We start from the raw sequence: 27,392 nt of genomic DNA, 5'->3' as shown, positions 1-27,392 counted from the left end.
TGAAGGGGGCACGGGAGCCACATGTTCTAATCTATTCACCTTTGGTAATTTGACAGAAGAGGACAAGTTAGGAGCGTATATTTTCTAATTATTTTATCGGAGCTGGTATTTTAACCTGCCCTTGAATCAGTATGACTTTTTTTTCAGTGATATGTATTTAATATTTTCTAAACTATAAATGCCTGACCAAGGAAAAAGGCTCTGTGCCGGACTTGTCACTGGTAGATCGCCCCCTTACATTGAAAAATCAGGGTACCCAAGTGAGGAAGGACTTTTCAGAGAAACCATAATTTATAGTTTTTCTGAGCGCTATGTTTTATCAGGGAACATAATACTTTTTAATTTTTGTAATGACTGGGGTTTACTATACTGACATCTCAGCCATGAGGCGTTTACATTTATGGGATAGCTACATAGAGTGCCTCTAAAGCAAGCTTATATTAGTGCAGCATCGGGATTATATGGTTCCTGCAACATGTCGAAATATCAAGGCGCGAAATGGTGCGGACAGAGGAGCAGCTGACCTCCTGCTGCAACAGCCAGGATCGGAGTGGACTCAGATTCCGGCCATTTAACACCTCCGATAATGTGGTCAATAATGATAATTATAATAATTATTGACCGTAAAACCTAAGTGTCTTTACAGAGGGAGAGGGCACCCTCTGTAAGCCCATCCTCGCCCACGTTATGTGGTTGCAGGGTTGCCATGGCAGCCAGTGGCTAAACAATGGCCCCCCAGGTTTACCATGTCCCAGATCCTATTAGCCCTGTGGGTGGCAAAACTTAATGGGCTGCCTGTAAGTGTAACACTGACAGGCAAAATGCATTGCAATACATAAGTATTGCAGTGTATTATTTGGACGATTTAAAGAATCATTGTTAGTGGAACTATAAAAAAAAATATGTAAAAACTCAAATGAAGTTTACAGAAAAATAATTTAAAATAATCCTAAATGAAGAACTTTTTTCCCTGACGCAATATTTCATTATTGAAAAAAAATTACACAATTGGTATCGCTGCATCCGTAACAACCCATACTTTAAAATGACCTGGAATGTGGCATAACAAATTATTTAAAAAATAAATAAAATGATAGTTAAAAGAAGTACAACTTAAAACAAACTATATAAATTTGGTATCGCTGTAATCATACTGACCCGAACAGTAAAGTTATCATATTATTTATAATGTAAGGTGAGCGCCATAAAAATCCCCAAAAAACAATTGGTGAAATTGCTGGGTTGACTTCCATTCCCTTCCACCCCAAAAAATTAATAACTTCTTTAAATCATTATGTGTACCCCAAAATGGTCCCAATTGGAATACAACCGATTCCGCTAAACAAAAAAAAGCAATCTACGTTGATGGAAAGAATAGAATAGTTATGGCTTTCAGATTGTGAAGATGAATGAAACGGAAAAACGCTGGTTTCCACAGGATATGTCAAAAATGTCAGATAAATGCGGGTCCCTCCTCTGGTACCCGCACCTATGTCTAGAACGGGGCCCCCCCCCCAAACCCCATTCCAGCTTATTCTGCTGCAACTGCTTCCCGGCCACTTCCTGACTATATGGTCGGGAGTATAAAAACGCGTAACTAGCTGAGCTACGCTCTTTCCCTAACTACCATTCAGTTCCATGGGACTTAAGAGAAATTTTTTTGTTTTCGTACTCCTGACTATATAGTTAGGAAGTGGCCGGGAGGCAGATGCAGTAGAACAGGGTTTAGGGGGCCCTGTTCTTGAGATACGTGCTGGTCCCAGAGGTGGAACCCGCGTCTATCTGACATTTCTGACATATCCTGTGGATATGTCATTAATGTCCCTGATGGGATAACCCCTTTAAGGGGTTGAAATTAAAAGATAAGTTGCCCAATTTCAGCCATGGTGCCCAGGAACCTAAAACATTGCACTTCTTTAACTGTTCAGATTCTGTGTCTCCAGCCATTCGATGTATGGCATTCCTTCAGTAGCTTAGCCCAGATCTGCTCCGCACCTCTCCGGATTCTTCACGCGGCCTGTGTTAACAAGTTCGGATTTCCTACTCTTGACACTGTAGTACAGGCTAAATTAGAAACTTTTTTTTTTTCTTTACCTCCCTTTAAACCTGTGATAAGTAATTGCCACTGTTATCGACTCAGCACAGCGCTAATTTGAAGTGACATGCCCAAACTGGCCTGTAACATGAAGAGCCACAACAGGTGTGAGAGGTGCGGCTTTGGGGACCGGCTGAACCCTGAGCTGGAGAAAAATAGCACAGTGAAATGAACCTTAAGTAAAGCTGTCAGGAGCAATTATCATCGAATTGGAATAATGCTGGCTTTATAACCTCCCGGAGATACGCCCAGCTCCTTTTATCCGTTATTCTGCACAACTAGAATCCCTTCTACCTACTGGAAGTAGCTGCTCAGGACTGTCAGACGTTCCAGCAACATTAAGCCACAGTGCAGGTGTTTACTAGTTGATGGAAAAGACAAAAATGCAGAACAAAAATAAAAAGTTATAAAAAAAATCAAAAAAACAATCATACGCTTTTCTTTTTTTGTAAAAATCTTAACGTAGTACAAGTATTGACATAAGGCCTCAAATGTACTATGGCTCCATACAAGCTCTGAGTTATACTTGGCCATAATTTGGCACCCATAGTCTTCAATAGGGCCCTACTTCTATCTTCGGATGCCTCTCATTTCATATTGAAATCTTGATGTGTTCCATCGGATGCCGTATTATGAAGGTCTTATCCCCTAGACGCATTGCATGCCTTTGTACACATGCAGGAGGCCTACCACAAAATGTACCTGCCGCCATTTTTTATATAGTCTGCTTACTAATAGAGATATTGCAAAATATTAATGGGTAACGAAAGGTTAACATTTTTTTGAGAAGTCATCGTGACATGTCAGAAGTTTTGATCGGTGAGGGTCCGAGCACTGAGACCACCACTGATCGCTAAAACAAAGCAGCAGAAGCTCTTGAGTGATTACTGCGCTGCTTAGTTTCCGATCGGCTTTTTTCGGAAAGCTGAGCGATGTGTACGGGCTCAATAGTCAATCAATACGTCTCACAGAATTGGGGAAGCATGATGGCTCCGGGCTTAGCATTATTGCCTTGCAGCACTGGGTTTGAATCCAGACAAGGACCATATCTACATGAGGATGAGATATTCTCCTTGTGTTTGTATAAGTTTCCTCCCACAGTCAAAAAATACAGACGGGCCAATTTTATAGGCCGCTAATTAACCTTCGTGTGTGTGTGCATGTCTGAGATCTCTGCAAAATATGGTGGCGCTGTATAAAAGAAACCGGAGTCCCGAATGCAGAGCTGCCTAGTTGTCCAGCCATATGGAAGCAGCGGGATGTAACATGACATAACTAGGCAGGTTTGCTGTGGTAACTGGCATTAGAAATGGTGGCCATATTGGTTGTAACCCAGCTTTTCAGCAACAGAGATATAACCGAAATGGCTGAATAGAATTTTTCACAACTTCACAGAAGTGCGAAATTTGGGAATTTTTTATATATTTTTTTCTAATGACGCACCCATTTCACAGAATGTCGTAATGTAGGTTTCCTGCAGCATTTGTCTGCAGTTCTTGGTCCATAAATCAGGAGTGTTTATTGCTTGTGATCTGCATCAGTTTTAATTCCCTGTTTCCGTGACCAGTTAATAGATCTTGTACCGCTGAGTTGTAATTAGGGAAAGCGAGAGGAGCGCTGTGCGCCCGCTGGAGGGTGAGCCTTTACACTGGGCCAGTTCTAACAGGTCCTGCTCTAGCTTGTAACCAGAACTGATAATCTGCCTGTTTCGACCTGTAAAATGATGACATCCTGTGATTTCCTTCTTGCCACAAGGCATTCATATTACGCGGTGGTAAAACCTGTCCATATTCTGCATGTCCGCTGTATCATCAGCTGTGGGTAATCGGTACTGATGGCTGCATGGGATCTATTGGCAGTCTTCAGATAAATTTGTATATTACAATATTTCATAGAAATATTCGTTTTACCAATTGGGATGTAGTTTCAATAACCTTAAAAATCGACAGTGTTGTATATTAGAGAGAATGTCCCTGTAAAATCAGAGTATCATTATTTCAACTCATTTCCAAATGTCCTGTTAGGGCGTTTGGACATCATATATAGGGGGTCGCTCCACTTGGGATCCCCCTATTAGAGTGAAAAAACGCTCACAAAAAGCGTCCATCTCTGGCGGACTCGGCTCGTCTATGTATTACATGGGCAGCCATTCATTTGAATGCCGGCATGTAACGCTGCAGATTAAATGTATGGCTGGCTGTGGCTATGACAGCTGATTGATGGGACGGTTTCAGTAAAAAAAAAAAAAACTATTTGTATTGCCTATATGTTGGGTATATTGTTTTTATTTTATTTTTTATAAAAAAAAATTTGGCGGGGGTGGTTAAGCTGGGTGATTTACCATATGGTTACTTGTACAGTTCACACAGGGTTTCGTCATCAAGCTTTTACAGAATCCTTGAGGTCTTCCAAGTTATACCATGATACGTTTTAGACTTTGTAGATTTGCAGTGGACAGCGATTAATGAGGATTACCTGGCGTAATGGAAACTACATTCTGCAAATGATATAATAAATAATAATAAAATGCTGAATCTTGGAGATCATGTCAACTGCAATTCTTGGGGATGCATGCGTGATCATTATATTCTCTCATTGCCTTTTTCTTCTGTCTCTTAGATGACACTGGCATCTTCAGGACTTACCTTTCCATGTCACCGACTAACAGTGGGTAGAAGAACGTCCCCCGTGCAAACCAGAGAACAGTCAGATGAGGTAATGGCTTTATCAGAAACCAAATTCTACAGGCGCTCAGCCCTTCAGATACTGAGGATTTTGCTCAGCCAAGTCTTCTTGAACCATACAACTTCAATGTGATGAATTACTTAAAGAGCACCCCCAAATCCCCACCATCCAATGAATTGTCCTCTTGTCAAGTTGTGAAGAATTCTATTCAGACATTTCTTAATTACGTTTGTTTGTGTTAAAGCTAGGTGACCACTCTTATGGCCGCCATAACATTTGGCTTTCCCAGATTTCTTAATGGTGTTGGCATTTATCACTACATTATTAGATTTCCCAAGTGTTGTATAGTACAAATCACAGCTACTGCAGAACCTGCTTGTTCATGGGTACATCAGTGTCTGACATGAAGCCCCCCCCCCAATAGTGCCTGCCTTAAAGAGAACATTGACCTCCCCATAAATGTGCAGCATGTAATGGGGAGGGCTGCATAAACCCTGGGGCACTTTACATAATTTTTCTACCTCCCTCCGTTATTTAGATATCAGTGCCGTTAGATTTGGCGCCCGATATTTAAATAGCCCCCTGGACAGTCAACGGGGCGTGTACTGTCAAGGGGGAGTGTTACTATGGCTGTGAGACTGTCCAATCAGATATGGACAGTGTTAAAGCGAAAGAGAGGAGAGTGTGTGCGCGCACGCTGTCTCACTCTTCAGCTTTGAAGCTCAGTATTCTGCCGAACTGGCAAGGGGGCGTGTCACTGCTACGGACGGTGTAAAGAGCTGTGGAGAGGAGTGCGCGCGCTCCCTTCTCTTCAGCTCTTGTGAGAGATCAGTCTTGGACTTTGTCTGCCGTACTGGCAAGGGGGCGTCTCACGGCTACGGACAGTGTTAAAAGAGCTGGGGAACGCTTACACTGTCCGTAGCAGTGACACGCCCCCTTGGCAGTTCGGCAGAAGACTGTTCTTCAAAGCGGAAGAGTGAGAGAGCGGGCGCGCGCACACTCTCTCTCCTTGCTTTTGATGTAACACTGTCCATATCTGATTGGACAGTGTCACAGCCATAGTTACACACCCCCTTGACAGTACACGCCCCGTTTGTGCAGCCCTCCCCATTTCATGCTGCACATGTATGGGGAGGTGAAAGGTTCTCTTTAAAGGCTATGTATTCCTCTTGCAGTGATTTTTTTTTCACAATTCATTAAAATTGTCCTACCATTTTGCTGTTGTACTGTCTGTGCAGCTTATTCACCTAGCTGGTTGTCCTGCTGCTTCTGACATTGATCCGATGGCCCACTTTTCCTGGCTGTGTTGGCTCTCTGCTGTCAACTCCCTTCTCCCAGTGTTAAAGAGAGTAGCAGGGATGGGAAAGAGATTGTATGTACACAGCAGATCAGAGTTTGGAGCGTGAGGAAGACAACCAAGTGCTTAATGGAGGGCAGATCACAGAAGTTCTACTGTATAAGGCCCCATGCACACGGCCCTAATTTTGATCCACAATTTTGGACCGTAATTGCGAATTAAAGTATGGACCCATTCATTTCTATTGCCCATGGACACCTTCCTGTATATTTATGGGAAGGTGTCCAGGCCGTAGATAAGCTCCGCAAAAAATAGTCCTATTTTTGGATTTAACGGGCCGCGCTCTCATGCATTATAATGGGAGCACGGCCTGCAGATGCGGGTGTCTGGGTTTAGGGCTACGGGCGTGTGGAGGGGGCCTAAGAGTGTGGATAGTGGGGGGGGGGGGAGAGCAAACAGACTGTATATCTTTGTAAAGCAAGAGGAGATCACCCATGGCAGACTATGCAGGGGGAGGTGGACATCACACACACACACACCTTCGCATCCGTGTCTGTCAGCACAAGAAAGAAGAGATCCCTTATGGGCTGTAGAAGGAGAAAGCAGTACAGGAATGAAGCTGTTCTAATACATGAGATTAGTGAAGGCAGCAGCATCCTGGACACACAGACATTAAATGTAGGATCTATTATGGGGTGGGGACACATGAGAAAAAGTCTGAAACTACGAGCAGGTTGGAAACTGCATTTACAGGGATCTGAAAATGAATAAAGGAATGAAAATTACCACCTGAAACTTGGTGAAAGTTTTCTTTTAACTCTGGGTAACCAATAACATGTAAAAATTATTTTTTCCATGTCAAAGGTTTCAACAGCCTTTAATGAACTCAACACATCGTCAGCCAGTGCCCCAATAACTGTTCACCAAAAAGTGCCAGCCTTGGTGCCCCCCTTTTACACTATACGCCACAAAATCTAGCCAGCCACCAATACGCCACATTCCCTTGCTGCTATTCTCCTACATGTAAGCAGCAGCTGACATGAAATGTTCTCTTCTGTGCTCCAGGTCAGTGTGGAAGATCAGATCTGCGGGAAACGATCTGCTTATGTATGGTCACACATCATTGTATAATCAGCAGCTTCTGACATCCGATTGCCCTTATTATTCCTATTTTCACATGTCAATGAAAATTTCCTCTGCAATTTTATATATAACACACACTATTATGTGGCAGAGTAGAAACATGATTCATTCTTTTTACTGTACACTTAACACTTACACAGGAGTGAACTGATCCTCCATTTACTCGAGGTGCTTATATTCCTCCTGGCTTGAATCACATTGCTCCGGTTGAATTATTCTTTGTAAATAACAGGAAGTAACCTGGCCATTTTATCTACAGATTATTTCTCTTCTGTAAATGAGCACTGTAATTTTTATCCTATTACTTGGCATTCTTCAGTACTTAAAAAGGAATTAGCATTGTCACAGTGAACATTACATTAATGCAATCACACATGAGCCAAAGACGCTGAGAGCTAAGATGCAATATAAAACCTTTTATTTGTTTTGTAAATGTTTTAACCCGTCCCGCGCTGTATATTGTAGTACTGCGGTGAGCGAGCACAGCAGGTTTGAATTGTGTAGGAAGTAGAAGTTGTAGCTCTGTTACAGTTGTTTTTTAGAAATTTTTTTTTTTTTTTGGGGACTTGAGAGATTCCATTATTAGACTTGATTCATCAAAACTTTCTAACAGAAGAACTGGCCTTGTTGCCAATCATTACTTCACTTACGGTAAATTTTTTAAACTGCTCTTCAAAAATTATTGCCCTGATTGTCAACGATCAGCCGATGAACGAGCAAACGCTTGTTCATCGGCTGACAGTATTTTTGGCTGCATAAATGATACAATCGTTCTGGGCAGCACATCTACCTGTGTGAACATAGAATGTATTGTCGAAATGATTGAAATGTATGCCGACGAGCAATCGGAGTAAAGATCGCTCGTCATCCTACATAACCGATCATTGCTCCTTGTAAAAGAGGCAAACGAGCGCCGATCAACGAGTCTTGTTGATCGGCATTCGTTTACACAGCCCACGTTGGACAGTGTAAGAGGACCCCTAGACCATTTCAATAAATCAGACCTATTGTTGGTTTGATATGTTATTTATTTTCTTAAGCGTTTTTGTACGAAATTGCTCCGGTTATTAGTGGAGACACCAAATACATTTTATGTACATACAAAATAGTTGGCATTATTGTATTTTTGTTCTCTGTACATATTGTGGCGGTTTTTTTTTTTATTTTATTTTTTTTTAGACTTTTGCTAGGACTATATGTTTGTGTGCCCTAACAATAGGCTGTCTGTAAAAACAGCTCTGTCCGTTCTTTGTACCCAAGGTTGACTGTATGGGGTTCCTTGTTCCTCAATCATGTAATTGGAGTGCCCGATCACAAGGGGGAGATCACTATTGACAAGTGGGACCAAGGCTGTCCCTCTCTCCAGGGCTGCATGGAACATGCAAGGCTCAGACTACATTAAAAAAAAAAAAAGTGTATTGGTTTTAAAACAAAACCCATATTGTATCATTGGTCATTAAGGGGGTTAATGGTTTTTCCATATGTAAAGTGTTTTTGTGGGCGGTAGGGTTGGAGGAGGCTGTGAGCAATCCTGTATAGATGCATCATTTAGAGCAATTCAAAATTAATATGTAAATACAGAAAAGTAAACAAAGCCCCCAATTCCTGTGATTCTTAACCGCCACAAAATGGCAGCCAACATGATTGCCCTTTTTTTTTAGGTTTTAAAGGGGGAGTTCAGTTTTAGCAGTTAGGACATATGGATGCTTCGGAGCCCCCTCTATATGCCAGCGCAGAAGTAGCTCCCGCACTCATTTGAATGGCCAGCATGTAATTCTACATCTCCCCTGTAGTGGCCGCCGGGGAGGGGTGTGAGAAAAGGCTGTCCCGCAGCGATCAGCTGATCACCGCACCAACTTCTTTTTGAAAAGAGGGCTGTTTTCATGAATCAACCCCTCTAAATCTATTGTGTAGTGAAAAGTTATGCTGTCTTATATCGTTTTTGTATCAATTCCTTCCTTTTTTTAAGATCTTTGCTTGTCGTTATTGAATGAAAATTGGATGAGATCATGACTGAGAAATTGATTTTAGAAAACCGAATAGCTTTTCAATATGCGATCAATAAGCTTTACTTGCTGCAAGCTTGAAAACTTGTTTACATTGGGGTGTCTTAGTTGCTGCTAAGAAATGGAGGTCGCATTGATTCTGCACGATTTGCTTTGTGGTGAAAATCATGCAGCTGGTAATTGAATGAAAGTATGCTGATGTAGCAAAGCAGAATTTGTCGTTGAACTGTTTACTCAGCTCCGCTACATCCATCAAAAATTTTTGTACAGGATTGCGGCAGCCAAGATCAGTTTCTGCTGGTTTCTATAGAGCTGTTAGGATGCTGAAGTCCGATTGTTAAACCTGTTCTCCTTATTTTCCTTACAGTGTACAGATATTCACATGATCAGTGACAGTGATGGGGATGACTTTGAAGATGCTACAGAATTTGGAGTGGATGATGGCGAGATCTTTGGCATGAGCAGTGCACTTAGAAAGTCTCCAATGAGTAAGAAATTGGTTTATGAAACTGGACATTCACAAACGGAGATTTATTTAATGAAACCCTAAGCTTATCATTTCCAAGATCTCTGCTTGTTGTGGTTGAATTGAGACATTATTGACGTCTATGTTTTGCTGACACAGGTACATGGCGCATTACAAGACAGAGCTCTGATATACTTTACAAGCTGTGCGCTTGTGTCAGACATCAGGACATTATTTTCTGCCTCTGGATGTAAATAATAATGTACCAATTTAAGGAACGCAAGCAGAGATTTTAAAAATTAACAAAAATTACATCTGTATGTTACGTTACTTTACTTACATAAAACCATGATCTCTAGGAGTCTTGTTCTGGCGGACTTGAGCCGTGCATGTTTTTACGTGGATGGCCATTTATTTAATTGGTCACATCTTAGTACTACAATTCCTCTGTAGCGGCCGCAGAGAAAATATCTGCATGGCCGCGACTTTCCCTGGCAAAATCGGCTGCGTGTCTGGGGTGTGAGGAGCTAGATCTGTGGTGATCTGCTGATTCAGCACATTGATGCACTATTTCCCATATTAGAGGGGGTTGGTGGTGGTGAGACCATCCCTTTAAGGATCAAATAATTAATAATCAATTAATACATATATTTTAGGCCCGTATAAACATTTAATGTAATTTATTCAATCTCCATGTTGTTTCTCATGTTCTTCAAGTTGAAATTTGTATTTCCTTCCGTTTTCACAGTGCCTGAAAATGCTGAAAATGAGGCTGATGCTTTGCTGCAGTTTACGGCAGAATTCTCCTCCAGGTAGGTTAGAGCATGATACCGCTTTAAAAATCATTTCACAATTATATCTATGTAGCTCTTTGCTTCACTGTTTTTGCACTGATTTTGAGTTTCTTCATATATAATATAATACACGTAGCTGATATCCGAATTCTCTTGAAACACCCTTGGAAACAGACAGCAGATTATCTTCACTCTGTTGTCAGACATGTGACCTTTTTATCTAAATGCACTGCTCTCAAACTAGAAGAATTCTGAATTTAGTTTTAGCCACGAATAGAGAAGAGAATTTGATGTGACTTTGGAAGAAGTTGTTGAGTAAAGAAAAGTTGCGCAACTTTGCAAGTGGATTTTAATTGTGGAAGACTGGTCAAGAGCAGACTTTTCCTCCAAGGGCATGTCATATTATAGGGGTGTTCTTAGCCTAAATATTTATGGCATATCCACAGTAACTTCTTGGGACTTACGGAAACAGCCGAGTATAACCAGCTCAGCTGTTTCCATAATTCCCAGCAAACTCTACATTGGTTCTATCATTGGCCATCTCACCAGGTGGGACGGGGTCAGAGGACCCCGTACTGGAGATGAATTTGTGTTCCGGAGTTTGGACCCGCATCTATCAAACATTTATGGCATATCCTGTGCCTATGTCGAATATGGGAATACCCCTTGAAGCATTTAGACGATTCAGTTTATCCATGTTACGTTCGCTCTAGGAAAGGTTTTATCCCCCACCAAGGATATAGAATTAATGTGTTTTGATCAGTGCGACTCCAGACATGGTTTTATCAGACACAACGCCACTCTTGTCCATGGTACTGCAGGTCAGCCCAATTCACATGAATGTGTCTGGTTAAATTATGAATGGGCCACAACACTCTACCGAACGTTGCAGCCCTTTTGTTCTAGTGATTGTGGGGGGTCTCTGCAGTTGGACCCCAACTGATCACATATTGATGCTATAACCATGGGAATGTGCCATCGATTTTAGGGCTACTTACAAAATTTTTCTTTATCAACCACCATTTTTAAGCGGTTGTCTACTTTGGACAATTCATTTGTGTTAAAATGGTTTGATCGCAGATTGCACCTCAGCAATCCGTTGCAATTTGTGGCAGAACCAGATGTTCATTTTTACTTCAGTGCCACCGCAGGAGAAATGAAGCAATTACACCGTTCCCATTGAACTTGGTGAGCTGTCTGTGTAATGCATAGACATTCTAGGTCCTCCAGATCGAGAGAGACTCTTTGTAGCCGCTCTCTACTCTGGTTAATAGATGAGGATAGTGAATGGGAGACCCCTATTTAATAACTCAGCATTCCCTAAAAGATTATTTGAAAATTGATTTTCTAAATCCGACAACACTTTTAAGTACTGAAGGCTTTTTATAAGGCCCCATTCACGCGGCCGTAATTTTGATCCGCAATTACGGACCGTAGTACAGAACCATTCATTTCTATTGCCCACAGGCACCTTTCCGTATATTTACGGGAAGGTGTCCGGGCCGTAGAAAGGTTTCGCAAAAAATAGGACCTGTCCTATTTCTTGATTTTACGGACCGTGCTCCCATACTTTATAATGGGAGCATGGCCCGCAAATGTGGGTGACTGTCCGCGGCCAGCTGTAGCCGTGACTACGAACCGGAATTATGGCTACGCCTATGTGAAGGGGGCCTAAATTTGTAAACCGGACCAACGCTTTTCACAGTTATTACCAGTGTGCACAGTAGAGCTTATTCAGTCATAGCACATCAAGGCAGCTCATAGATTAGATGGAATATTATGAGGATAATTATTGATAATGATCGAAATTCTCTTACTATTTTAGATATGGTGAGTGCCATCCTGTTTTCTTCATTGGTTCACTGGAGGCCTCATTCCAGGAGGCATTTTATGGGAAAGCCAGAGAGGTAAGTAAAAGTTACTATAAGAAGTTCTCATTTAATGACATGTAACCTGGTTCGGTCGTGTGACTGTAGTTGATCTGAACTTTTTACTGATCCATAAGCTTCACTTTTGGTGAGCCTTTGTTCATAAATTAGGGAATAATATGGATACCTACTTACTGGTTCACTCATTTTGCAAGTAGAAGCAAACCGGTTAGTAGGTAAGAGGGGGAGCGGCAAAGTCAAACAAGTTTTTTACCCACTTAATTTTCCCCCTGAACTCATTTGTTTCATATTTGTTCGTTGAAAAACAAGAGCATTTTTTTTTATATACTAGCTATCTATTCCCCATATCCCAGGACCATATTGTTATAATAACGGATCTGTCATTGGACTTTTTTTTTTCTGTTTGTTTTATTTTGTATGGTTTACCCCAACATAGGATTTGATGTTCTCTTGATAGACCAGATTACAAGTGTCACCATAATTAAGAATTTTTACATCACTAACATGAACCAGCTCTAATTTAGGAACATCTTCATTTGCCTTCTTTTTGCTGCCCACGTTAATCCTTAAAAAATTTAATTATTCCTTGAATCTGGGATTGGGAGTAAAGTGAACAATAATACAAAATATCACAGTTTACAGATTCATATTATTAAATTCACCTAGCACATTCATTCTTATCGGCTACTTTTATTTACTTGGCTCAGACGGGCTACGTATCGACTTCTCCAGCCACTGACACAAGTCGTCAGAGAATATTTGCTATTTCAATGCCCACAGCTTCATATATGTTGAGGCTAGACCAGAAGATTGATCACTTCAGTCTCAGATTGCAAGATATTTCCCGCTTGCAAAATAGGTTTTGTTCTACCTACTAAGATCATTGCACTCTCAAGGTCTTATTAAAGGGGTTCTCTGCTTTTAACAATCCATATTTGCAAGAATGGTCCCTTGACAATAAGATGATCACAAAGTGGTCCCCCTGCTGGGACTTCCTGCGATCAGCTGGGATCTGTGGGGAAAACAGGCAGTATGTGTTCAGTTTCCCTGCAGCGCCACCACAGGGAAAACTTAGCATTACACAGTGCCCATTCATATCAATGGGTTGCCAGTGTAATGCAGGACAGGAAAGGTCCTCTAGAGCGAGAGACTATCTCTGCTCTCCACTCTGTCCTAAAGAAGAGGATCCTGAACAGAGGATGCCTCTCTATTAACTTAGAATTCCCTAATAGGGTATCGAAGTGCGTTTTCTAAACTGGACAATCCCTTTAAGCTGGTCATAGAGAAAACTATTTCCAACTACCTGGAGAGTCTTGTGATGGTTTTCATTATCTGAAGGCTTGTTAGGAAGGCATTTACCTACAACAGATATTTCCAGTTATTTAAAATGACCTTCAATACACATGGGCGCACTTTTACGTTCTCCGCTATTCGCTTTATAAACGCAACAGTATTCTTAAACGGATAATAAAAGGAACAAAAGAAGAAGCTGGAATGATGTTCTGACAAATGGATCATATAACTATTCAGTTACTCATTGCATATATAATAATCACCTAAACTATGGGTGACTTTGGTGAAACAATAGCGCTCATATAGTCCGGTCATCTGTTCATTGGTGCTCAATCAACACGCTCCACCTATTATGGTCCGTTACTAATTGGTTTCTTGGGCAAAAGGTTTTTTTTCTGGTAACGCTTTCAGAAATATATATTTTTCTCTGTTTTTAGCAATTCAACCAATGTTTTAAATCTTTCAGAAAAAAATGTTAACGCAAAATTGAATTCTATTCAATATTCTCCATTAATTATGCATCGGTTGTCACATGTTGTTCGTCACTGTACGTCTTCGCAGCCCCTAGTTATCTCACAGCAGGCATTTTTATTTGTCCTTAGGTCTATTTCTATCCATGTAGTTTCACACTTCTAACGTTTAATATAAAAATCTGGAGAATCGGCAGAGCGCAGATGAATCGGAGTTGGAAATTGAGTTTCCACAGTCAATAAAAACAAGATTGAAGGTTTAAATCCCCCGCCAGCCTTTTTGAACTGCTCTGCTCATTAAATGTTTATTGGAGTGCCTGGATTAGGGGGGATTTGGAGACTTCGTGAACTGGTATCTTCTTAATCACTAAGTAAAACACTCTATTTGATAACGTGTTTCTCACGATATCACACTCTGCCCCAATTTAATGAAATCCCTTCAAGACCAGCTCACTGGGGGCCACTTTGCAGTCATAGCCCTGCATTGCGCTCATTGAGTTATTCCCCTCCACATCCTCACATGTGATCTTTTCATACGCTACGTGTGCGCTGTAGATAACTGTAGAGCAATCGACACTGTGATGGACAAAATCAAGATTTTCTAGTGAATACATTGAGGTAAGTATTTTGCAATATAAGCCAATGGAATATGGCGGTTTTTCTCATCATGCCTATAAATATTTAAGGATTTAGCCAATTGAGACAACTAGTGGCCTGACCTATTAGTATAGGACATGTAATTGGCAGCAGATTTACATGATGTCCTATGGTAACGTACACGTAATGTGATGTCCCATAATGTTAGATAGGGACGGATCTCAGTCAAGTAGTTGGACGTAATCCATCCCAAACAGTGGTTTATCCTATCCTTCTTTATAATTATATTCTAGCTCAAGTGAACAGATGAGTCTAAGAGATACCTGAATACCACTTAGGCTGTTCTGTACTCGAGTACTGAATCAGAATTCTGCAGCATTGCTGGAAGTGGGTCTAGGTAAAATCTAGGCTTATTTCCCTACTTTGCTTACACACTCATAAAGGAAGTCTCTGGGCCTTGAGGTCCTGTTCTAGGCCTAGCACAGTGTATCAGTTCTGCAGTGTGTTCCTCTAAGGAATCATCTGCCATAAAACCTGTTTGTTTTTGTTTTTTGGATTTGTTTGATTAAATAATATAATAAATATTTTTATGCATATGAGGGCACTTTTACATACAGTGTGGTCAGCCTGAATTATTTCAGAAGTTTTTGTTATCACAGCATGTGAATGTATTTTTTCCCTCCTGTAAATACTGGCGTAATTACGGGTCCTTGGTCACGCGTATTCGACCCGTATTGCACCAGTATTTACGTGCCCGTAAATACGGGTCCGGTGTCGCCAGTATTCCACCTGTATTTACGGGCACGTTTTCGCTGCAAAATTGCACTGCAGTAATCGGCAGCCCCTTCTCTCTCTCAGTGCAGGATAAAGAGAAGGGGCAGCCCTTTCCGAGGTAAAAGAAAAAGTAATTCATACTTACCCGGCCGTTGCCTTGGTGACGTGTCCCTCTCGAAATCCAGCCCGACCTCCCTGGATTACGCGGCAGTCCATGTGACCGCTGCAGCCTGTGATTGGCTGCAGCAGTCACATGGGCTGAAACGTCATCCCGGGAGGCCAGACTGGAGGAAGAAGCAGGGAGTTCTGGCTAAGTATGAACGTTTTCTTTTTTTACACGTTGATCTATATTGTGATCAGAAGTCACTGTCCCTGGTGCTGAAAGAGTTACTGCCGATCAGTTAACTCTTTCAGCACCCTGGACAGTGACTATCCACTGACGTCGCCTAGCAACGTAGTCACCCGTAATTACGGGAGCCCCATAGACTTCTATGGGCCTGCCCGTGCCGTAATTACGGCCTAAAATAGGACATGTTCTATATTTCTTTAACGGCCCGGGCACCTTCCCGTAAACATACGGGGCGGTACCCATGGCCAATAGAAGTCTATGGACCCGTAATTACGGGCTATAATTACGGCCCGTGATTACGGGCGTTATTATGTTCGTGTGCATGGGGCCCAGTTAGCATGTAATAACGATCCCTCTCCTCTCCTTATTCAAACAATTGAGGCGCCTATATTCTGCTGACCATGCCGGGAGAGCATGCAAATTGTTCCGTAATATTTTAGGAGATTTAGTAAATGAGGACCTTCACTTTCACCTCGGGCTGCGTTCATCTCGGGCTGCGTTCACGCGTTGTGGTTGTGGCTGTGTTTTTGTTGCAGTAATGTGGAAAAAACAGCAATGCTTCTGCCATATGTGAACACCGCTCAAGACTAGTAAACGCATAATGGTACTTATGCTTCCTGTAATTCTGTAATTTGCTTGCTACAATTTTCTCATTGTATAGGATAGGTGCTTGATTTTTTTTAGTCTGATTTTATAGATAAATACACTGACTATTTGGAATTACTGAAAGGGAATCAAATTGTTTGGCCAATGCATCTTAATGGTGGGCAGAGGGAAAATCCAGTGATACTTGAAGCAGGCGGACATCTCTTATGCAATAAATTGTAATATAGCGAAGTTCTAGGAAGTACCACATTGTCACCGTAGGGTTTCTCGACATTAAATCATATATGTATGTATGGTCTGTGAATTCAGAAATCCCCATGTTTGGGATGTGAGCTTTTCTCTGTCTATAGGTTTCTTTCACACTTTATATTTTGTCATTATTTTTACTTTTTTATGCTCTTAAACAGCATGGGGGGGGGGGTGGAAAATGCCAGCCCCCGGCCACAAAGCGAGTCTATGACAAAAGACAGATTAAAGGGTTTAGAGCAAGGTCAATGTGGGTTTTTCTCTAACTAAACACTTTTCTGAGATTTACTCGCAGGGGAAAATAATGAAGGGCGCGCAAGGGGTTTTCAAGGAGTTTCTATCCTCTTCACCAGCCTGCATTCGCCTGTCCTCTCAGTATGGGTGCTTAATATTCACCAGCTTTGTGAATTGGTCCAGATGAATAATTGTTGGGCTCTCACTGCAGGAGTTAGGAGCTTATTCTAAGGGCCTAATCATTGTGTAAACAGCTCCTTACCCTGCACTTCTAAGAATGGGGAGATTCTCGCACAGTAACTTAGGATATTGCATGGAAGTTGGGCTTTGAAATGCAGAGCGGATGAACCAGACTTTCGCTTGATCTTTCCTAGACTTTCTTTCCCCCTAAATTGAATCCAGACACTTAGGTATTTCCTCTCCACGATAAACTACTTTTTGTATTGTCTTGTTCAGCCCTATTAAAAAAAAAAGATTTTGTATTAACACGTTCAGGACATTTATCACAGTTTGCTAGGGGTTAGTTTTTCACTGCTTTTTGATTCTCTTATGTGGTTTTATGTACCTGCTTTCTTATGTCTTGCAGAGAAAACTCCTTGCGATCTACCTCCACCACGACGAGAGCGTCCTCACCAATGTTTTCTGCTCCCAGATGCTTTGTGCAGAAACCATCGTTTCTTACTTGAGTCAGAACTTCATCACATGGGCTTGGGATATGACCAGAGAGGCCAACCGAGCGAGGTGAGTCAGAAGAGACCCTTGTCACTTAAAGGAGTATTCCCATTGTAGGCTTTTATGGCAAATCCACAGGAGTGGGACCCACACCTAGCAGGCATGTGAGGCATATTCTGTGGATATATTCCATAAATGCCGAAGATGGGAATACCCCTTTAAGAATGTGCAGAGAAGACGTTACAGTAAATTACTAGCTATTCCAGGTAATGGGGATGTTTGTGGTACTGGGGATTATTTGTTAAAAAAAGAAAACCTGTCTTCTCTTTCATGCTGCCTTATCGGAGTGTAGCATGAGGTAGTGACAGGTCCACTGAGCTTAAGGGTAATTCAGATGTTGCAGTTGAGGTGCGGTTAAAACTGCATTGAAAAAAACTGCATGCTCTGTTAGTGATTTGCTGCATTTTGTTTTTAGATGCGATGCATTTTTTTTTTTTTTTTTACTGCCACTGCATCAGAAAACGCACCAAAAACGCATGCGGATGAGATTTTAATGCTACCTAAACCGCAACGTCTGTATACACCCTTAAGTTTATGGTAGAATGTTCGGAAAGAGGACGGGGTAAGGAGCAGAGGTTCCCAGCGGACTCTTCTTCTAGTTCTTGGCCAGGGTGGGTGCTAGAATTCTCTCCCACTTGTAGTAGTATTTTCCTTCAGCACTTTTGGAGTTTTTTGGAGTTCTCTTTCAACCATTGGGCTTATAAGAAGTTGCACCGTTTATACAATTTCTTGCTTTACGTAAATAAAGTTTATTCATTGTATAACGAAGAGTTCTGTCATTTTCTGATCTACTTATTCTGTCAGTCCCTTGTCGGTTGTAATGTCTCTGCTTGGTTTCAGTGAATATAAACTTCTTATTTACAGAAAATGCTGAACATTATTGATTACATTTAGTGGATGAAAACCTGTCCTGATCTCCTGCTGCTCACACGGGTGCAAGGCTGGTTGCAATGCACAGATACACTAATGGAGCCATGCACTGATGTAATGAGGACTGTCAGAATACGATTTCAGCCACTTAGAGTATATTGAGAGATTTTATTTTTTTTCTTTAGCAGCATACGAGGTAAAAAGTACAAAGGAAATATCTCGAGTAAATTTACCCTTCAGGTACAATCACCCAGGGCAGCAATGGTGCTGCAGAGTAGCACCGTAGCCAAAACCATGTTTATTTACGTGTGATTGTACCGAGGTCTGTTAATGGTGTGGTTATTGTATAATAAAAGGTTATACAATTTTCCAATATACTTTCTGTATCGCTTTCTCACAGTTTTTAGGATATCTGCTTGCTTTCAATTAATAGGAACCCTCTTTTGTTTACCTTTATAGTGTATAAAAGATCTGTCCTGGTCATGTGACGGCTGACTACAAGATACAGCTCTGATAACTGTATTGTAATGAGCCACGAACCTGTGTGTCCATCACACGACCAGGACAGATCTGTAAACCATAAAGGTTCCTATTCAATGACAACAAACAGAGATTTTGAAGAACTTGAGGAATTGATACAGAAAGTACATTGAATCATTTTAGAACTTTTTCATTAAACCATGAATAACCATTATTTCCTGAAATTCGGAATACCCCTTTAATCATCAAGAATAAAATGTTCAGCGTTTTATCATTACTATAAGTAACTGCCCGGATTTTTGTCTTTTTGATCACAATAACATTTTCTAATCACAAGTCACTTTGGCGTGATCTGCCGGCCTTGTTTCAATGCACTGCGGAGCTTTTCCTTTGATAAAGCAGTGGAAGAAAGCCGGGCAATGTTTTGCTGCCTCTCTGCACTCAATAGAGATTATCAAACGGAAGGGAAACCTTTCTAGAATAAAACACGGGACCCTGTTAATGAAAGTAAACTTCATACTTTGTTTGATAAATTATTACATAAGACTCTGAACATTTACTAACCCCACAAAACCCCCCTCCAAGCCTTTTATCCATAACGCCCTTTAGAACGAAGGGCTGTCCCATAACCATCTGTAGCGGCTCAATTCAGAGGGTACCTGCTGTTGCTTTGTCGCTCTCCCTGTTTGATTCCGCCGCCCCTTTTATTTTACAATAACAAAAATTGCGGTGTCGTTTTATTAAGAGAAAAGGACTTGTATCGCAGGGTTTTCTATGAGCGACCATCGGTGGCCATGTAATTGCTTTGTAATGTTTTACCAAAGGACTTTATTAAGTAGCAGAACATGGATACACTGGTAATAGGCATTTACCAACTGCACAGATACCTGCGGTGAGCTTTGCTGCGCGAGCGGATCCTCTTGTACTCTTCACAGCTGTTCACTGATGTCACTTGCCACATGTTACAGAATAGAGCGCTGGGGATCCAGGTACGACCGGTCAATCTGTAGACCTTTATGATGCCGCAGACGTAGCCCCGTGGCCTTGTGTTCTAGTATAATGCCACATAAACACTTGCACATTGGAGCGTTATTTAAAAGTTGCACATACTATGAAAAAATAAAGCGCCTATGTCAGGGGTAGTCTGCATTTTGTTTGCAATTTGGTTTTTCTCTTTGATGGTTCTGGGGTACATGGCAAAATCAACAATTTTTCTGATGGGTCTACGCGTACCAAGAGTTTTTGGGCACCTGATCCTTCTGCAGTTTATCTCCAGGTAACAGAACTTGGAAACCAGATGGCAAGTTAAGTTTACAGATCACTATGATGTCAGATTTGTTATTTAGCTGGGTCGAAAAATAAATATCTAGAAATAGAATAAAAATTAAATACAGAAACAAAGGCAACCAAGTTAGCAAGAGTGCAAGAACTTCATCCATGTAATGTTTCTGGGAAGAAAAACCAGTGCCCCAGATTGTAGGTTCGGGTTCGCTCATTGAAGGACGTCTTTTATTAGGATGAACTCAGGACACATAAGATTCCTGAATAGACAGGATCTAGTTGGTACATCTACCAATATAGCAAGGACTGTATTCAGTATCCTGGTTGGCCGAAAGAGCTCAATTGATTATCTTCGACTAAGGCCTCTTGCACATGGCTATACTACGACTCCGTATGTTACGGAGCAATAATAGGGCACCACTAGTGGGGCATGGGCCGCCTTATAACACTGTATGCCTACGATTGCATACAGTGACATACAGAGGTTTTGTTAGTTTTTCTTTTTGTTCGGAGATACAAAAAAATGTGGCATTCTCCAATGCTGTACGGCCTTCATTTGCTGCCGTATAACCTCATGCCCATGTGCGTGAGACTTTTTTTTTTTATCTTCGTGAGGGGGGGGGGGGGAGCATTAGTGGTTGCAGAATCACTTTGTGACGATGATATGTCTGGGGAGAGAGATTTGACATGTGCAATATATACTATATGATGTTCAGGTTCTATGTATGAAACACTTTTTGCTTTGTTTTATGGTAATGTTTCCGTGAGGGTGTTTTCTTGTTTTACCAGAAGAAATATCGCAGCTTGGATTTTTCACCGAAACTGCGACGGAGGCCCCAAACCGAGCCTCCCTCACAGATGTAAACCGAGCCACTGATACCACCAATGCCACCTAAACACTATAAATAGATATGCGTTGCTGCTGAATCTACTTACAATAGTGAGTTACTTAGCGCACATTTTGATCAAATTGTATGAGCCCACCTGCCAAAACAAGGTGACCTCTATAAGGTGGGTGCCTACGCTGCTCATTCTGCCCTGGGTGATTTTAATTCGTTTAATACTGGTTACTACCATACCCAGGTAGGGTTGTCACGATACCAGAATTTGGACTTCGATAGCGATACTTTGTCTAGATTTTCGATACCAAAACGATACTTTGCCAACAGTGACAAGAAAAAAAGAAGAAAGTTCTTCCATTTTCTGATGTGAGGCACGTGGTGTGATGAATTTTGAATGTACCTCTCATTAATAGTAATTACCCCATCATGTTTCTCAGTCATAATGGACAACATTGGGTTAATGTGTAAGGTACATGATGGGGTTAATTACTATTAATGTGAGACACATGAATGTTAAAATCATCACACCTCGTGCCTCACATTAAGAAGTGAACACGTTTTTGTTTTTTTTTACAGCGTACACATCATAAATGACGCAAAAAAATTGTTGTGCAGGTTATTACGGCCGAGCCAATACCGAATGTGTCTATGTTTATTGTAAAAAAAAAAAAAAAGTGTATGTGTATTTTTTTAATTTAACATTACTTTACTTTTTTACTTATTTGTTTTTAAACTTTAATGTACTGACATATTTCTATATACAAATAGTACACAGGCAGTTGTTAGGACATACCTAGGTATGCCCGAACAACAGGAAATATGGTAAGACAGCCCTGGGGTCCTTCAATGGACACTGGGCTGTCTGCCCATATATGGTATGTCCCTCAGTCAGGCGATCCAAGGGGCATCCCCTCTTCTAATTTTTCCCTTGAATGCTGCGGTCAGCCTTGATTGCAGCATTCAGGGGAATAGCGGCGTAGATGAGCGGTTTCTCTGATCTCCGCCGTTAGAGAGGGGCTGCGGCTGTGTAACAGCCATTGCCCCGCTCCTGACAACAAGTGAGCGCGCGGTCAGCATGAGGTGATGCAGCTGGCGCTGCACTAATGAGCGGCGGCGCAGGCACTGAAGGCAGAACATGGGGGTGTTTTTGTAGTGTGCCCGCCATGTTCTGTCATCAGTGCCGCCGCTCATTAGTGCAGCGCTGGTCGTATCGCCTCATGCTGACCGCGTGCACACTTGTCAGGAATCCGGAGCGAGGCAATGGATGTATTAGGCTGCGTTCACACCTGCGTCAGGGCTCCGTTCCGAATTAATTCAGTCAAAACGAAGGAACCCCTGCACAACGGAGACAAACGGAAACAGGATCTGTCACTATTGAAATCAATGGTGATGGAAACGGAAGCCCCTGGTTTCCATTTGTGTCAGTCAGGGCTCCGTTCCGAGGGAAAATTTTGACGAAGTACCGGAATGGAGCCCTGACGCAGATGTGAACGCAGCCTTACACAGCCCCGCTCTAACTACATTCATGTGTTACAATGCTAAGCGGTGCGGCGGTACAGCTTTGTACTGAAATACATGAAATAACGGTATCGAACCGTTTGAGGGTGCTCGGCATCGAAACAGTATCCAAGTTTTGACGCATCGTGCATCCCTATCCACGGGTATATGTAGGCTTAGTCCCAGTTTTGATAGGGGGGGGGGGGGGGGGGGGAGTTCTACACTTTACTTTCGTCTTGACATCTTGGAGTGCTGCCAGTTTATTTACTTTATACATAGAGGATCTATAAGCCTGCATCCACAGTGCTGCTTTGGACTGGATGGATTGATGGATGGAATCTTTCGCACTGTGTATAAAAATGCTATTGGTTTTCTTCGTTTTCCCTTGGCTGGAGCACCAGATGTGCATTATCTCCGCAGGAGCTTGCAATGATCCTTTTTTTTTTTTGCATGGTTTCTCCCAGTCATAGTCTCCCTTTCTACTCGGCGTTTGATTATAGTGTCAGCCTTAACCAAACGTCAAGATCAATTTGCAGCCTGGTTTAACTGAAGGTTTGCATTCCGCCAGCAGTGATTGTCCCGGCACACAATGCCGTGTGTTCCTGTAACTTCAGACAAGGGCAGCGTCTAATGACTTTATTAGTGTTCAGTTTCAAAAAGGGCTCAGTAATTGTTCCCATCTCTTTGTCCGACGGCCATAATTGCTGCATGGGATCGTCAAGAACCTCACTTGTGAATACTTTATTAATCGCTGCAAGAAGATTTAAAGGAAAGAAAATCAATAGGGCCAAGAGGTGAACGTCTTAGAATATGATGAACAGACCGGTCTGGATGTGCTAAGGGTTTAACTGTTTAAAATGCCTTTCTTTTCCCGTCACAGAAACAGGTAAACTAACCTTCTCAGGAAACACTTGATAGGTTGATAACATGTGACCGGCTTAGCGAACCCTCAAGGTGTCCATTTTCTCTTAATGATACGTTTGCTGCAGTTTCCCATTCCTCTAGTAAATGAGTTAAATGGGCATTAGGAAGATTTTCTTTTCACAAGGTGTTAATCCTATTTTTGAATGCCAGTGGTACAGTAAAAAAAAAAAAAAAAAGAAGATAGCGCTTTTCAATCCTGTTCCTTTCCAGATGGCAGGCCGTGAGAAATTTAAGCAGGAAACTCCTGAGATCTTTGCTCATTTGGGCGCTTTGTTTTCATGGGAAAAAGAACCCGTTTTATAGATCGCACAAAACGTATAGAATTCAAATAGCAGTTATGTATAGATGTAGCAGTTGGGGTGAATTTTTGGAAAAATGCCCCTAAACGGAGTTTGCACGTCACAAAATTAGACACTATGATTCATTGAGGTTGGGTGGGGTGGGTGTTTTCTTCCCTTTACTATCACATGCTTCTCTATCTTCACCAACGTGGTACCATGTAGAGTGAAATAACATTGGTGATCAGAACCTAGTCACTGGCATAGACTTTGAATATTTTTGGAGGTGTCTAGCTATTGGGAGGTCCAGATATCTGATTCGGTTCCAGGCTTAATGGATTTTATAAAGAAAATGTATTGTCTTTTTTTGTTTTTATTTTTGAGTTTGTCTCAACACTTTTATAAATTAAAATAATACATGTCATGAGAGACCAGCAAGGAGCAGTTACCACATCTAGACTTATATGTCCTAGTGATCACATCACTCGTTTCATTAGAAGCCGCACTCCCGCAGTCCGGATCAGAGAAATCACGATCGAGATTGAGAAAGAGAGCCTCCCTTGACCTGTCAGGCCACTGTCAACCCTAGGGAAGCGTTCACTCCAGTTCAAAGTAAAAGTTCTTCAACTTGAAATAGTGTTAAAAAATTGTAAGAGAAAAAAATAAACAAAAAATATAAACAATTTGCAAAAAAACAAACAAAAAACCTTAAAGGGGTTTTGCCATCAGGGACATCTAGGACCTATCCACAGGATATGTCATATGCGGGTCCCACTTATCTCTAGAACAGGGCCCCCTAAACCCCGTTCTACTGCTCTGCGTTGCGGCTGAAGCGTGTGATTTCTGACCATGAAGAAGAAATCGGCATAGCTCGCTGAGCTATGCTGTTTCCGTGACTCCCATAGTAGTGAATGGCAGTTACGGAGCAGTGTAGCATGCGAGCTATGCTGTTTCGGTGACTACCATGCACTTCTATGGGGCTTACGGAAACTTTGTAGCTCAGCAAATGACGCGGTTTTCTTCTTCCTGGTCGGAAATCGGGTCCCAGAGGTGGGACCCGCACCTATCTGCGTTTATGATATATCCTGTGGACATGTCCTAAATGTCCCTGATGGGAAAGCCCCTTTAAATAAATTTGACATAACGATGCGTAAAATATATTTGATTTCCCCAACAACAACAAACATTATAATGCATTTAAACAATGTAAGAAGAAGAATAATGGTGAAATACCTATTTTTAAGCATATCTCCTATATTAAAATAATTATTACAAATTGAACACAAAATTATGTGTACCCTCAAAGTAAATCAAGCTCTTCTGAAGTCTGGAAATGGGTGACGCTCTGCTCCATTAGGACACAGCTTTGTTCAGCGACTCCATTCTAGTTGAACTGTCTGTCGGGAGTGTACGGGCTCCTGCGCATGTTGTGTAAATGCTGCCGAGTGTCCGGGAGGGATGTCCACAGCGTATTACAGTAGCAGCAAAGTGGATGAGAATAGAAGAAATCTCATCCACGCACTGTGAAGAAAATGATGCAGAAAACACGTCCGGAAATGGATTCTCAATTTGCGGCATGTCAATTTATTTTGCATAAACAACGCAGACTATCCACACAGTGTATTTACGCTACGTATTCTGAGGAACTAAAGGTACCTAATAGTTAATTCTTATCATATTTAAAAAATTCTGTTCTGTTACTTTAAACTTTTCTCGGCCATTACTGATTAAATTGTGCACAAAAACGATATTTGCAACAATGAGATTATAAATGTAATTGTTGCGGATCATCTTAAAATGAATTTACTATAATGGGGCAACCATGCAGCCCTTGAAAAATGTAATTGGGACATAGGAGTCACAGTGGTCAGACCACCCACCAATTAGACATTGATGGCAACCAGCAACCCCGTAGTGGGGGGGGGGGGGAAAGCTGTCCATAAAGTAGTGTTCTAAACATTTAGGACATTCAACAGCTTCATAAAGACCCCAGGTAAAATCTTGTGATATGTTCTTGAGTGAATAAAGGACGTTTTTCTTCTGACTTGCGGTCTACCTACTCATTTTGTATATCCTAAACTTTGTGTACGCAGATTTGTGACCGCTCTTGCACCCTCCATTTGTTATGGAAATGTTAGGGTTGTACTGCGGATATATATCCAACAGATATGTGATTTAAATGTCTGATAGGTGCAGGTTACAACATTGGGACCCTCACCTGTCGTGAGAATGGGTCTGGTGACCTCTGTTCGCCGATTTGCTGAAACATACTACATAAAGTTCAATGGAGAGGTGGCCGTGTTTGGGCTTAGCCCTCTCAATCAAAGTCTATGGGAGTTACAGTAAGTTGCACAACTCTTTCCGCAACTTCTATAGATGTCAGTAAAGAGGGCCGAGCACAATCATGGCCACCTCTCCATTTAACTCTATGGAGACTGTGGCGGCCAAAACCGGGGCAAATTGGATATTCCATATATGCTTTAAGAGTCTGAAATGAATCTCCTGTCTCAACAGTAGCGCTGGCTCCTCTACGGGGTTCCTCTCTCATTTTTTTACTCTGCAGCTCTGCTTTCTTAGATTGGCTCCTGTTTTTAAACACAATCCCACCAGGAGCTTTCAAAGAAATCTGTGCATAGAGGGTTTTTATGGTGATTATAAACTACAAGCGACTAAACCTCTAGTGATCACAAAAGATTTGTCAGCTGACTGCCACATATAGAGCAAGTCAAAGCAGCTTCAAGCTACACTTCCACAATCCTGTTATATATTAGCGTGATAGATGTCTCCTAACCATTCATTCCTTGAATAGCAGGAAGGGTTAAAAGGGGCTTCCTCTTTTGTCACTTTTAGGGCTCTTGAATCGCCTCTCATGGTTGAACCATTTGACACATGTTCGCTGTAAGTGCTGGACTTTGTAAAGCTGAAAATACCGCACTTCCTTGAGGGCTCTTCTGGATGCAATCTCTCCGTATCTGTGTTGGAGAGCACTCAGCGCCTCGTTGAGACGGCTCCTTTTCAGCTCTGCCTCTTCAAGAAATCCAACATTTTAATATTTCTCCAGTGAGAGCTTTCCTTGGTTCATTCCTACTGACCTCCGCACCCTCCAGTAATTTGTTAAGCATCCGTCTGCTGATCCTTGCCGTCTCTTGTCCCGCACGCAGCTCAGCAAGACGATTAGGGAAATTTTCTGCACTTGACATCAGCCAGATGTAGGAAATTAATTTTACTTAATGCTGCCTCAAGTCTTTTTTTTTTTTTTTTTTCCTTCTCAGCTGTGTCAATGCCCAGATGAAGTAGAGCGTTTTCAACAGGAAAGTAGTAAAAGAAAAGCTGTATATATATAGTGCCTACGAATGCTTAGACATTTATATTCAGGATATGGCATAAATGTCTGACAAACGTGGGTCCACCTTAGGGACCTGCACCTATCTCCCAAATAGGGGTCCCCGGACCATCTCTTGCCAGTTAATTAACTGTGATTGCCCTGAATTTCTTCTGTGTTTTTAATCAAAATTAATTCTCATTACTATTCATTAGGGGTCCT

At 41.7% G+C, this 27,392-nt stretch overlaps 1 protein-coding gene across 1 annotated transcript in view; it reads left to right on the top strand.

Moving 5' to 3' along the window:
- The window catches only part of FAF1 (Fas associated factor 1), a 197,973-nt gene that overhangs the window by 119,407 nt on the left and 51,174 nt on the right, over window positions 1–27,392 (top strand). The window contains exons 9-13 of the mRNA XM_075832979.1: window positions 4,715–4,810; window positions 9,594–9,714; window positions 10,441–10,504; window positions 12,312–12,393; window positions 17,531–17,685. Of these exons, the coding sequence (XP_075689094.1) occupies window positions 4,715–4,810; window positions 9,594–9,714; window positions 10,441–10,504; window positions 12,312–12,393; window positions 17,531–17,685 (518 nt within the window). The remainder of the gene's footprint in view (window positions 1–4,714; window positions 4,811–9,593; window positions 9,715–10,440; window positions 10,505–12,311; window positions 12,394–17,530; window positions 17,686–27,392) is intronic.

Source organism: Rhinoderma darwinii, chromosome 7, assembly GCF_050947455.1.
Source record: "Rhinoderma darwinii isolate aRhiDar2 chromosome 7, aRhiDar2.hap1, whole genome shotgun sequence".
In the NCBI taxonomy this organism is placed as follows: Eukaryota; Metazoa; Chordata; class Amphibia; order Anura; family Rhinodermatidae; genus Rhinoderma; species Rhinoderma darwinii.
Note: the sequence above shows the minus strand (reverse complement) of the source record. Positions and strands in the feature narration are given on the sequence as shown.